This window comes from Paramormyrops kingsleyae, chromosome 15, assembly GCF_048594095.1.
Source record: "Paramormyrops kingsleyae isolate MSU_618 chromosome 15, PKINGS_0.4, whole genome shotgun sequence".
In the NCBI taxonomy this organism is placed as follows: Eukaryota; Metazoa; Chordata; class Actinopteri; order Osteoglossiformes; family Mormyridae; genus Paramormyrops; species Paramormyrops kingsleyae.
In genome coordinates, this window is record NC_132811.1 from 1,196,962 (window position 1) to 1,211,108 (window position 14,147).

A 14,147-nucleotide genomic window follows, 5' to 3' on the forward strand; every position below is an offset into this window, starting at 1 on the left:
CCTTTTCTTACATTGGACTTGATCCTTTTTGACTGATTAGCCTCTCTGTTTACAGATCCGTGTGTGACCGCGGAAGGCTGACGATATAAAACCAGCAACTTGGATTTCCACTCGGCAGCACAGCGCGGTCACTGAACGGGATGCCGGTATAACGCTGTCAACCCTCCCGCCAGCAGCTGCTGAAGAATCACGTCGAAGTTGAAATAGGAGTTTATACCAGCTGAATCCGTTTATTTGAACTAATTTGCTTCAGTTGCTTGTTGCCAGTTTTTCCAATGATAGATATTTATTCACCATTTGTCAGTGATGAAAAAATAAGTGCAAATGGAACTGGATGTCTTTCTTGGAAAGCCACCTATCCAACCAGCCCTCGACACTTCAGTCTTTCTTGTTGATTCATTCAAGGAAACTGTGTTTGGAAGAATCTTTTTTTTTTTCATGAAGGCGGCGTTTTTGGTAGCTGTACAGTGACGTTATGAGGCTGGTCCTGGTCAAACCTACCAATGAGACAAGTCGGCTCGATTCTACCGGGGCCGCTCGCAATGAAAGGGTGGTGGATCATTACAACGCAAAGGTTCCGCTACAGCAGGGCGAAGCTGTAGAGGGGATGCAGCATCAGTACTCGGGAGCTGTCTTCCAGCACCAGACACCCAGTCGAGAAAGAAACGCTCACAGCGGTGCAGCTCATTCACAAAAAGCATCTCCGAGTGGAGCCGCCGCAGTCTGCAGCCTGCCGCCGCCTCCCCCTCCACTCAGACAGCGATCCTCAACCTTATATCATCAGGAGCTGCCCAGCCCAAGCGTTTTCACCCAGAAAGACAGCGCACTTCAACTGCAACGCGGCGGCTCATCATCAGTCACCAGCCACGGATGCAGACAGCGAGCTCCAAACCAGGGCGTCTGTTTTGATCACCAGAGCGCCTCTTTGCTGCAGAATACCGGGGTCGCCGGCTTTCATCTGCAGTCGGAGCAGCCTGTCTTTCAGCACTGCCACTGCAGTTTTTCCAAGGAAGTGAATCCTCATCAGCACCAATCCCACATTTACCCGCAGCCCTCCCCTTCGCTGCCGTCGTCGCTGTTGTTTTTGCAGAACAGCAACAAGGGGGACAATTTGAAAAAGACTGTTAATTACCAGCAGGAATACATCGACTGCCACTGCAGACGAGTAGGAGGGCTGTCAGAGAATAACCAGTTGTTGCAGCAACAGCGGCAGCCGTATAACGATTTCAAGCTAGAAGAGCAGAATCCACAGAGTCCATCCTGCAGCTCGGTGACACAGAGCACGCACCAGGCGCTGGACGTAAATGTATGTGAGCCTAGCGATGTAAATCAGCGATTGTTTCTGTTTCAGCCTCAGGACCTGCAGCAGCAACAGCCACCACAATTGCAGGTGCAGTATCAGCGGCTGGTCGGGAGCAGCTTCCTCAACAACTGCTGCGCCAACGGATCCGGTGAGGCGAGTAGGAGACAGCAGCCGCTATTGCTGCAGCAACAGCAAGAAGGCGCGCACTGGCAACACCTCTGTGACCAAGACTACAGGAAGCCCGGCGAGTTAAGTCAGTCCCAAAGGCTGCGGAGTAGCCAGCCCTCCGTGAACCCCCCACCCAATCACTCGCCAGTGAGGAACATATCGGTGGCCGGCAGCAACAAAAGTAGCCTTTTCTCGTCCAGCAGCCGTCTGTGGCCGGAGAACCAGCATCAGGAAGGGAAGCAGATCCGAACGGTGGAACAGCAGGTACCTGTTCATAAACATGCAAAGCAGATGCAAGAGAACAGATCACATTTACTGTGGTTTGCCATTGCTGGTTAGTCCGATTTTCTTCGCTAAAAAGCGCAGTGTATTGTGACGACTTGGCGTTTTAGCGTTGAATTGCTGACTTGAGGCTGAACCCTGTGAATTTTAAATAAACAACCACACGGGATGTAGAGGGATGTGGATGGGATTTGGGGAATGCGAAGGGGGCGGGGTGGATGGCTGGGTGGCTGGGGGTCAGGTAACCTTTTTTTTACTGTCACTAGATGGTGCCTTCTGAGTGTTAAAGGTTATAGCTGCTAACGCGTATGTGGAGTAGCCTACGTGTTGACGGAGTGGCGATGTGCTTCGCATCTGTAGATTACGTTCAGTCTTATGATTTTTTTTTTTACCAAACGTCTCAATGCAAAGTAGTCAATCCCTGCATTTAATAGAAGGTGTGAATAGTATTTTGCTCAGTTATTGGCCAGTTACTACTAGGACCATTGTTGCTATATAAGGTGCTGTAGGGAGCTGGATCATGTGGCACACCAGTAAGAGATTTGAGAGACGCACGCACGCCTATCCACCCAGTTACGCTGCGCATATCCACCGCGTTGGACACTTACTTTTCTCTGATTATTTCTAATTGCAGTCCATACATTGATTCATTCATTCATTGTTCATTCACTTACTTTTTAACCGCTAAAAACCTAATGTAACGCGAAGCAAACGAACACCGCTTTTCTACTCATTCATGATTTATATGTAGGAAACTATAATCTTATTTTATCAACATTAACAGCGTGAATAAGTAAACCGCTGAGGTAATAAAATAGTTTAATATTATTACTAATGTAAAATATTTTACTGACGCTAAGACATGCATTTTATGCAGCCTTATTAATATACTATATAGTATTAAGAATTATTTAGAAACATTGAAAAGTACATGTTCAATCCGGCCTTAATTGTCTATTGCTGTAACATTTGTTAATATAAACTAATAAAGCACAGTGTCTATATTTTTAGATTCATAAAGAAAATATGATGTTTACCGTGTTCTAGCTGTTGATTTAATTTGGTAACTTCATAGCATTTCAACTGATGAAACCAATGTGAAGCAAATATAGATCCTGGCGTAAATGTATATGGCTGAAATATTCCTGAGGATAAATTAAGTTTTACTGCACTTGGTCCAGACATTCTCTTTCTTTCTTTCTTTCTTTCTTTCTTTCTTTCTTTCTTTCTTTCTTTCTCACATTTTAGGCAAAATAAAGCCAAGTGAGATGGTCTTGAAGATGTTATATTATTAAGAGAGATGCAATTCCATTTTTTTGAGGATTTAGGGTATATATGGTATATTTTTTCTCTTTAGAGTTTAGACCAAAAGGAATAAAGGCGTAAAGTAAATGGGATGATGGAAGAGGGAAAGTGAAAAAGTGTTACCCTAAAAAAACTTGCATTCATGTCACATTTTAATTTAATATGCTTATGTTGGCATTATACATTTCTTCATCACTGGTGTATTGATATAAATTTAATTAGGATTTCATTTATTACACTTAAAAGGCATCACAAATTGCTTAATTGCAACAGGTATTATAGTAAGATTAACTTTGGAACTTGTTATTTTAATGCAGTTAATTGTATTATTATCTAACCGTATACCTTATATTGGACTGGGTTGTTATTCCTGGCAGCACAGGGCATGATGATGGGGTATACCTGGGATATTATTATTATTATTATTATTATTATTATTATTATTATTATTATTACAGCTGTGAGTTAGTTGCTATCGAAAGGCCTGTCTAAAGGACGGTGATGTTGGCCCCCAGTTCATATGTAATTACCCTCTCGTCTTGTGATCCCCCTATCATGAAGCATGTAACCCAATGCCTTGGGCTCATCCTCAGGTGGCTCTGCTGTTTGAACGACATGGATCTCACGCCGGTCCTTAGACACTGTAGTTAAACATACTGCTACTGGCTATGCATGCATTTCCTTTCCGGTTCTTTCAGTATAGAATGTGTTATAATTATTGCAGCACTGTGCACTATGCACTCTGCATGCGACGAGGCGTCCGTCCCTAACCCTGCTGCACTGCGTCTGTCCCTAACCCTGCTGCACTGTGTCCGTTCCTAACCCTGCTGCACTGCATCCGTCCCTAACCCTGCTGCACTGTGTCCGTCCCTAACCCTACTGCACTGCGTCCGTCCCTAACCCTGCTGCACTGCGTCCGTCCCTAACCCTGCTGCACTGCGTCCGTCCCTAACCCTGCTGCACTGCATCCGTCCCTAACCCTGCTGCACTGCATCCGTCCCTAACCCTGCTGCACTGTGTCCGTCCCTAATCCTGCTGCACTGCATCCGTCCCTAACCCTATTGCACTGCGTCCATCCCTAACCCTGCTGCACTGCGTCCGTCCCTAACCCTGCTGCACTGCGTCCGTCCCTAACCCTGCTGCACTGCATACGTCCCTAACCCTGCTGCACTGCATCCGTCCCTAACCCTGCTGCACTGTGTCCGTCCCTAATCCTGCTGCACTGCATCCGTCCCTAACCCTATTGCACTGCGTCCATCCCTAACCCTGCTGCACTGCGTCCGTCCCTAACCCTGCTGCACTGCGTCCGTCCCTAACCCTGCTGCACTGCATACGTCCCTAACCCTGCTGCACTGCGTCCGTCCCTAACCCTGCTGCACTGCATACGTCCCTAACCCTGCTGCACTGCATCCGTCCCTAACCCTGCTGCACTGTGACTGTGCCGTTTGCACGGGTATCCGAAGGCCCGTTGACTGCTGACGTTACATTCCCCTCAGCGCGCCTGTCCAGTTACAGACTGACATCCTGTCTGCGGCTGGCCCTTTGGGGCCTGTGATAGAACCCAGCCTCCTTGTAACCCTGCATTAAATAAGCATGTATGTAGCATGAGGCATTTGGTGAGTGAAGGAAGATGGGAAAAATGTTAAAAATTATATTACTTTGGTTCAACACTATTTTGACAATCTTTCACATAATCTATATATGAATTCTATTTAGAAGAGTATTCATTTTAAGTACTGATTATTAAATAAGAGGTTTATAATAATCATTAATGCTTTTTAGTATGTCAGTTTTTAAGAATGCATTTTCCCATCTGAAGGTTCCTGTTGTGACTGATGTATTCATTGTCTTATTGTGAAATATTATGCTGTCTGAAATCACTGGATTTGCTTTTTTCTCTCTGCTCTGCATAACAGTTGCTACAGTATCTGCACTTCACTTTAAAATGATAATATATATTCTAACAGCTGGTCACAAAAAACTACAGGAGGCCTTGGAATTAAATGTTCTTGGTTGCTTCGTGCTCCAAAAACACTCATTCCCAGGATGGATCTCCTTTAGTTTCCACCCATTATTATTTTTGGACAATGGATACTGTTTTTTTTTTCAGAGCACGGTGATACTTTGGGATAGAAGCTCTAATCCTTATTTATCTTTCTCGTGTCATGGCTGACGCCCAGACGCAGGCCGGGCCTCACTCAGTGTTTTACTTCTGGAAGGTTAACATGCGTGTGTATTAGTCCTGTTTTGGCTTTGGTCTTGATGTGCTTCGTGAACTTTAATTAGCCTCCTTTTAATATTATTTCCTTTCTTTGTATAAGAACAGTTCCTTGCTTGTTGAAAAATAACAAGATCTTCAAGAAATCTGAGAAGTTAAAGTGTTTGTCCATGTAGTTATTTAGGGCTTCATAGTACATAGTACTTAGTTTAACTCATTTGTGATGCATGTGGCTCTTGTGTCCCTTTTCCACACATACATATACCAACACAGAGAAAATGGCTCAAATGTATGGAAAAACTAATGGAAACTGTATGATATTTCTGGTTCTTTCTTTTTTTAACAGGACATTTATTTTACTACCAACAAAAATATGTTAAGATTTCAAAATAAGACGTGCTGAGATGTTTCATGTTACATTTAGTCTGTACCAGTGCCGCCCTTTTTCACTTTGAAAGTGAATTACATAAAAATCCATTCTGACAAAGATAATTAGTATAGTTACCTTGTCTTTCTTTCCAAACAAGTTTAAAATCGAACTACATGAAATTTTTAAATGGCTTAAAAATAGTTTTTTCTTTACATTTCATTATACTATGCCTGCATATATGCCAAAATCATATTCTTTGAAACGATTTTTTTTAGCAATTGCAATGCATAGTCCATACACAGTTGTGTAGCTTTCAAACTGCTTTGTCTCATCTGTCAGCTTTTAAGATTTTAAGCTATTTTAAGTTGCATAAAGATTAAATAAAATGCCAGCCCCCCCGATGGCAACAGCTAGAAGCGAAGGGTGTCCTACTGTGAGAATCTGGGTTCTTTCTCCCCACTTTGTCACATTAGCCTATTGTGATGAGGAGCCGTACTGATCCGAGGTAGGCTGGCCTCTTTGCACTGCAGCGATGCTCACAGTTAGGTGGCTTCATAGGGGGCCAGGGACAGCATCCAGTGAGGCGATGAGGAGCCATACTGATCCGAGGCAGGCTGGCCTCTCTGCGCTGCAGTGATGCTCACAGTTAGGTGGCTTAATAGGGGGCCACGGACAGCATCCAGTGAGGCGATGAGGAGCCATACTGATCCGAGTCAGGCTGGCCTCTCTGCGCTGCAGTGATGCTCACAGTTAGGTGGCTTCATAGAGGACCGCAGACAACATCCAGTGAGGGAATGAGGACCCGTACTGATCCAAGGCAGGCTGGCCCCTCCGTGCTGCAGCGATGCTCACAGTTAGGTGGCTTCATAGAGGGCCGTGGACAACATCCAGTGAGGCAATGAGGAGCCGTACTGATCTGAGGCAGGCTGGCCTCTCCGTGCTGCAGCGATGCTCACAGTTAGGTGGCTTCATAGAGGACCGCGGACAACATCCAGTGAGGCAATGAGGAGCTATATTGATCTGAGGCAGGCTTGCCTCTCCGTGCTGCAGCAATGCTCACAGTTAGGTGGCTTCATAGAGGGCCGCAGACAGCATCAAGTGAATGTGATGAGGAACCGTACTGATCCGAGGCAGGCTGGCCTCTTCACGCTGCAGCGATGCTCACAGTTAGGTGGCTTCATAGAGGGCCGCAGACAGCATCCAGTGAGGCAATGAGGAGCCGTACTTATCTGAGGCAGGCTGGCCTCTTCACACTGCAGTGATGCTCACAGTTAGGTGGCTTCATAGAGGGCCGCAGACAGTATCCAGGAACCGTACAGATCCGAGACAGGCTGGTATAGGCGAGATCTGAGCAGAGCAGGAACTCCAGGATTTCCATACTGGGATAAAATGGAAAAGTTACTCCAAGGAAGGGCAACTGATGCATTAAGCAATGCATCAGCCTGTTTTTATTCTGTAACTTATTCTGTAACTATTCTGTAAGTTATCCTGTTGCTTTTCATTATAGTGTTCTTTGCAGGAAGACACCTTCCACTAAGGTCCTTGTAATTTAGTTTGTAATTTAGTTTGTATTTTGTAAGTAAAAGTTAATTGTCAACTTGTCTTTGAAATAGATAATATTGAAGAGCTGTATAAGGACAGGCACTGGTACTCCTCTGTTAAATAAGGAAAAGCTTTGAATTCCAGGGCGAAAACTGTGCTTTTATTATGTGGATTGCTGTTCTCAAGACATGTAAAGCAGCTTCATGTTTGTTACACATACATCCGGACCATGCAAAGCACTTCTGTTATCACTGATACTGTTGTAATATTCATCCGGTAATCCTTGGTTGGGGGGGGGGGGTTACAGATTCTGTGTATAACAGAGAGCTGCTTCCATCTGTGTCTATTTGTATTTAAAGTAGAAGCCTGTCAGCTGATAATGGGGAAATGACTAGAGCTGCAGCCAAGAAGTCAGTAACTTCACCTGACCTATAGCGTCATGCACATCCCCACAGTTTCGTGCCTGGTTTTCGCTTCACCCGACCTATAGCGCCATGCACATCCCCACAGTTTCATGCTTGATTTTCATGTTACCCGACCTATAGCGTCATGCACATCCCCACAGTTTCGTGCCTGGTTTTTGCTTCACCAGACCTATAGCGCCATGCACATCCCCACAGTTTTGTGCCTGATTTTCACGTCACCCGACCTATAGCATCATGCACATCCCCACAGTTTCATGCTTGATTTTCATGTTACCCGACCTATAGCGCCATGCACATCCCCACAGTTTCATGCTTGATTTTCATGTTACCCGACCTATAGCGTCATGCACATCCCCACAGTTTCGTGCCTGGTTTTTGCTTCACCAGACCTATAGCGCCATGCACATCCCCACAGTTTTGTGCCTGATTTTCACGTCACCCGACCTATAGCATCATGCACATCCCCACAGTTTTGTGCTTGATTTTCACGTCACCCAACCTATATCGCCATGCACATCCCCACAGTTTCATGCCAGGTTTTCACGTCACCCGACCTATAGCATCATGCACATCCCCACAGTTTCGTGCCTGGTTTTTGCTTCACCAGACCTATAGCGTCATGCACATCCCCACAGTTTCATGCTTGATTTTCATGTTACCCGACCTATAGCGTCATGCACATCCCCACAGTTTCGTGCCTGGTTTTTGCTTCACCAGACCTATAGCGTCATGCATATCCCCACAATTTCGTGCCTGATTTTCACGTCACCAGACCTATAGCGTCATGCACATCCCCACAGTTCCGTGCCTGGTTTTCACATCGCCCGACCTATAGCGCCATGCACATCCCCACAGTTTCGTGCCTGGTTTTCACATCACCCGACCTATAGCGCCATGCACATCCCCACAGTTTTGTGCCTGATTTTCACGTCACCCGACCTATAGCATCATGCACATCCCCACAGTTTTGTGCCTGATTTTCACGTCACCCAACCTATATCGCCATGCACATCCCCACAGTTTCATGCCAGGTTTTCACGTCACCCGACCTATAGCATCATGCACATCCCCACAGTTTCGTGCCTGGTTTTTGCTTCACCAGACCTATAGCGTCATGCATATCCCCACAATTTCGTGCCTGATTTTCACGTCACCCAACCTATATCGGCATGCACATCCTCACAGTTCCGTGCCTGGTTTTCACATCACCCGACCTATAGCGCCATGCACATCCCCACAGTTTTGTGCCTGGTTTTCACATCACCCGACCTATAGCGCCATGCTCATTCCCACAGTTTTGTGCCTGATTTTCACGTCACCCGACCTATAGCATCATGCACATCCCCACAGTTTTGTGCCTGATTTTCACGTCACCCAACCTATATCGCCATGCACATCCCCACAGTTTCATGCCAGGTTTTCACGTCACCCGACCTATAGCATCATGCACATCCCCACAGTTTTGTGCCTGATTTTCACATCACCCGACCTATAGCGCCATGCACATCCCCACAGTTTTGTGCCTGATTTTCACGTCACCCAACCTATATCGCCATGCACATCCCCACAGTTTCGTGCCAGGTTTTCACGTCACCCGACCTATAGCATCATGCACATCCCCACAGTTTTGTGCCTGATTTTCATGTCACCCGACCTCTAGCGCCATGCACATCCCCACAGTTTTGTGCCTGATTTTCATGTCACCCGACCTATAGAGCCATGCACATTCCCACAGTTTCGTGCCTGATTTTCATGTGACCCAACCTATAGCATCATGCACATCCCCACAGTTTCATGCCTTATTTTCACATCACCCGACCTCTAGCGCCATGCACATCCCCACAGTTTTGTGCCTGATTTTCACGTCACCCGACCTCTAGCGCCATGCACATCCCCACAGTTTTGTGCCTGATTTTCACGTCACCCGACCTCTAGCGCCATGCACATCCCCACAGTTTTGTGCCTGATTTTCACGTCACCCGACCTATAGCATCATGCACATCCCCACAGTTTTGTGCCTTATTTTCCCTAATTTTTCCCATTAGAAGAAAAACACTGGACCAAGTAGAACCTCCACGTAAATGTGTGGGAGAAGAAGATTTGGCTCTGATGTGCACACGTCTGTAGTACATAGGCACTTGGGCCAAATCCAGACGGTTTGATGGACGACTTAAACACTCACTTATGTGCGTGGACAGAGCCAATGAGTATGACCAGTAATAAAATACAGGATAATTTTCTGAATTGTGATATGCAAAAAAAAATCTGTTTAGGTATGATAATTAAAATTTTATAATAATTGTATAAGACTTGGTATTGTCAAAATGAAATCTCAGTATCATTTATTCAGTAGGAAAGCTTCTAAGTTCCTAGTATATTTTAATGACTTAATTGTATAATAATGACAAGATGTCGCCTGTCAGCCACACTTAGAACCTTTAAAAGAGGCCTTGGAGTGCACATCATCGCAGCACTAAACTATGTCATCTACGTTTTAACATTGCATAATGTGTGATTTTTTTTGTATGCATTTGTTATACAAGGTTCTACCAATGATCAGAAGGGAACTGTTCATGTTAACCAATCAAATATTTTTGATTTGTTAATGGTTTTATGGACGATGTCTTAGCTTTATTGCATTATAAAAGCCAAAACACCAAGGCTGTATTATATTTATTATAAATAAGCATTGCATTAAGAAAAATTGCTTGTAGCAGCGACCACTTATTGGATTCATGTTTGATTGATTGATACTGTGTTGCTCTGGGTGTTTTATTTTAACCGTGATCTTTATAATTTGTGTAGAAGCTTTCTGTCTTAAGTGAACCTCAGATCAATATAAAAACCGCAGGACTCTATTTCAGATTTATGAAGTGCATTACACAGCCCTATTCGTCAGCATATCTTCCTAACCAAACCAGTGCTAAATGGGGCATTTTTTTTGATACAATGAAACATTCCAGCCTTATTTGTTACCTATGAATGCCAAGTATGACACATAAAAGCTACAGAGCTGATAAATGTTTAAATGGCATTTCATGTGATGACTTTGTGAATGTGTGTGATCAAAATTTGGCTCCGGTAACAGTTCCATGAACTCGTGCTACAGCAAGCATGCAGCCGTGGTCACCATGTGATCGACGTCCTTAATAATTTAGTAAAAGCTGAAGATGAACCTTGATCTCTTTGGATCATTAAAACAGTTCAGTGAATGTTATTTGTCAGAAGCATCCATGCCAAGCGGAGCAGAAGAGCCGCCCTGGGAGCAGTGAAAATCGCACAAAACCCAGGAAACTGTGGAGGCTGCAGGGGGTGCAAAAAAAGGAGGGAGCTGTAATGATTCCCTGTAACATAAGGCGCCTCCAGTATGAGCTTCAGGGGGTGCAAAAAAAGGAGGGAGCTGTAATGGTTCCCTGTAACATAAGGCGCCTCCAGTATGAGCTTCAGGGGGTGCAAAAAAAGGAGGGAGCTGTAATGGTTCCCTGTAACATAAGGCGCCTCCAGTATGAGCTTCAGGGGGTGCAAAAAAAGGAGGGAGCTGTAATGGTTCCCTGTAACATAAGGCGCCTCCAGTATGAGCTTCAGGGGGTGCAAAAAAAGGAGGGAGCTGTAATGGTTCCCTGTAACATAAGGCGCCTCCAGTATGAGCTTCAGGGGGTGCAAAAAAAGGAGGGAGCTGTAATGGTTCCCTGTAACATAAGGCGCCTCCAGTATGAGCTTCAGGGGGTGCAAAAAATGGATGGAGCTGTAATGGTTCCCTGTAACATAAGGCGCCTCCAGTATGAGCTTCAGGGGGTGCAAAAAAAGGAGGGAGCTGTAATGGTTCCCTGTAACATAAGGCGCCTCCAGTATGAAAGTGCAGAAATGAACTTATTTTCAGAAAACGAAGAAGTATTTACAAAGAAAGCCATTTCACAGCCTCGAGACTCCAAAATGTCACTCTAAAACCTAGCAGGTGTGTAACAGATTGATCAGGTAGGAATACGCATATTTAACCAATTTCATAATGGTGGCTGTGATTTAACTGCTTTGCCTTGCTATATTTTACAAAGGTCCTTTGTTTGGGCAGTTGCTCGATTTTTTTAAGTAAATGTTGTGTTTGGGATAATCTTCTAGTACAAATTTCAGACAGACCTTCATTATGCAGAGCACCTGAGACTCTGTGCCAGTTGGAAATTAGTAGTGCTCTGGTCTGCTTTGTCTGCTCTGACAATTTTGTGTAATAAGTATAACAATGAATAAACATTAATAAATAAATGGCTAGCTAGACAGACAAACAAGCAAGCAAACAGACAAATAAATAAATGGAACCATACTTAAAACCCTAGTAAAACTTAAAAAAAAAAATAATTTCATTGCATGCTTTTAGCCATATTACTTCAAACATCTCCATTATTAAATGATTAAATTATAGAGAGCTGGTTTTACATTGGCCAGCCCTGTTCCTGGAGATAAATATTTTTGAATTATATCTCGCCAGCCAGCAACAACTAGATAAAACAGAAATTCTAAAGCATGATATTCTTTGAAATTCAGCATTTGTGTTACTGCCACAGATGTTTAAACGTTTTCTGTGTAATAAGCCCAAAATAAAAAGGCTCCAAACCTGATGGAAGTCAGTCAAAACACCTGTAATGAGATTAGAACTGGATAGATTGGGGAGTAGCCAAAATTATATCAACCTGACCTGAAAACCATGCTACATGGGACTCCTCCCGATGTAATGAGACTGTCTGTAATGTAGTACAAGCTGTATGTAATGTAGTACAAGCTATACACAATGTAGCAGAAGCTATGTGTAATGTAGTACAAACTATACACAATGTAGCAGAAGCTATGTGTAATGTAGTACAAGCTATACACAATGTACTGTAGTAGAAGCTATGTGTAATGTAGTACAAGCTATACACAATGTAGCAGAAGCTATGTGTAATGTAGTACAAGCTATACACAATATAGCAGAAGCTATGTGTAATGTAGTACAAGCTATACACAATGTAGTACAAGCTATGTGTAATGTAGTACAAGCTATACACAATGTAGTAGAAGCTATGTGTAATGTAGTACAAGCTATACACAATGTAGTACAAGCTATGTGTAATGTAGTACAAGCTATACACAATGTAGTAGAAGCTATGTGTAATGTAGTACAAGCTATACACAATATAGCAGAAGCTATGTGTAATGTAGTACAAGCTATACACAATGTAGTAGAAGCTATGTGTAATGTAGTACAAGCTATACACAATGTAGTAGAAGCTATGTGTAATGTAGTACAAGCTTTATGTCGTGTAGTAGAAGCTGTATGTCATGTAGTCCAGGCTGTATCTCATGCAGTAAAAGTGGTGTGTAATGTAATACAAGCTGTATGCCATGTATTAGAAGCAGTGTGTCATGTAGTACCAGCTGTATGTAATGTAGTAGAAGCAGCATGTAATGTAGTACAGGTTGCATGTCATGCAGTAGAAGCAGTGCGTAATGCTTTATGCTGGCAGTTAAACTGCTGGCCTCTTTTCCTGTTGTTGTTTTTCATTCACTGGAGAGGGTTCCCCTGCTGCTGGCCTCTCCATTCCCATGTCCCTCTTTTCCTTTTAAAAAAATATATATATATTTAAATGAAGTCAATTTACTGTGGTGATCCCTGAGGAAATTCAGGCACCGCAGTTAATTTCATTTTTTAGAATTTTGCAGAAGAAAACGATAGCTTGGGGCTGTCAGTGCAAGACCCAGAAGTTTTTTTGTATGACATAATCAAGGTAGTAACTTTATTTGTATTGGTAGAGAATCTTCACTATGCGACTCTCGACAGCTAACGGTCTGCAGGTCGAGGTGGGTGAGCAGGATTAAGGTGTGAAATAGCATCTTTCAGAAGAATAGTGGTGAATTAAGTCATTTTTATTTCTTGAATGGTGTCTGATTAGGAAGACATGAATTAATGAATCCTCTCTGCAACATGTAATCAAAAATGCAACCTGCCCCGTGTCACATATAAGCTAAAAGGTGACTATGGTAACCCTTTTGTCATGAACATTATAAACCAATTTGCACAGCAGCGTTAATCAGTAATGCTGTGTCACAATAGGATGCCGTCCTTTACAAATCAGAGAAAAAACGAAGAAATATATAGTATTACAGTATACAGGTTATCAATGCAGTGACGATCCAGGGCATTTAGATATGATATAAGCAATAATGCGTTTAATTGCAAATATCAAGAAGTTCACTAGGATAGGGACAATGCTAAAATGTATAATCAGGATTTTTTGAATCATCTCACATTAAAATGTTTCATCACCAGACCAAAAGAAAAAATTAGCGAGATTAATTATTTCAGGACTAACGATGAAAGTAAATTTACCTTTAGCCTCATGTTTCTGTTTTTATATGCTACATTAATGCACATGAGAAGCAGAATATCTTTGTGCTTTGCCTCCTAAGGGTAAAGATACACAAAGCAACTTTTTGATCAATGTAGCACTTTCCCATTGTTACTAGGCAACACATTTCTATTTGAAAAACTTTGAATGGCGGTTG

The 14,147-nt window shown here is 43.4% G+C and overlaps 1 protein-coding gene across 2 annotated transcripts in view; it reads left to right on the forward strand.

Moving 5' to 3' along the window:
• The first annotated feature begins 475 nt into the window (after positions 1-475).
• Positions 476-14,147, forward strand: part of kcnn1b (potassium intermediate/small conductance calcium-activated channel, subfamily N, member 1b) — a 61,773-nt gene continuing 48,101 nt past the window's right edge. For both annotated transcript variants that reach the window (XM_023843990.2, XM_072699809.1), the window contains exon 1: positions 476-1,735. In XM_023843990.2, the coding sequence (XP_023699758.2) occupies positions 476-1,735 (1,260 nt within the window). The remainder of the gene's footprint in view (positions 1,736-14,147) is intronic.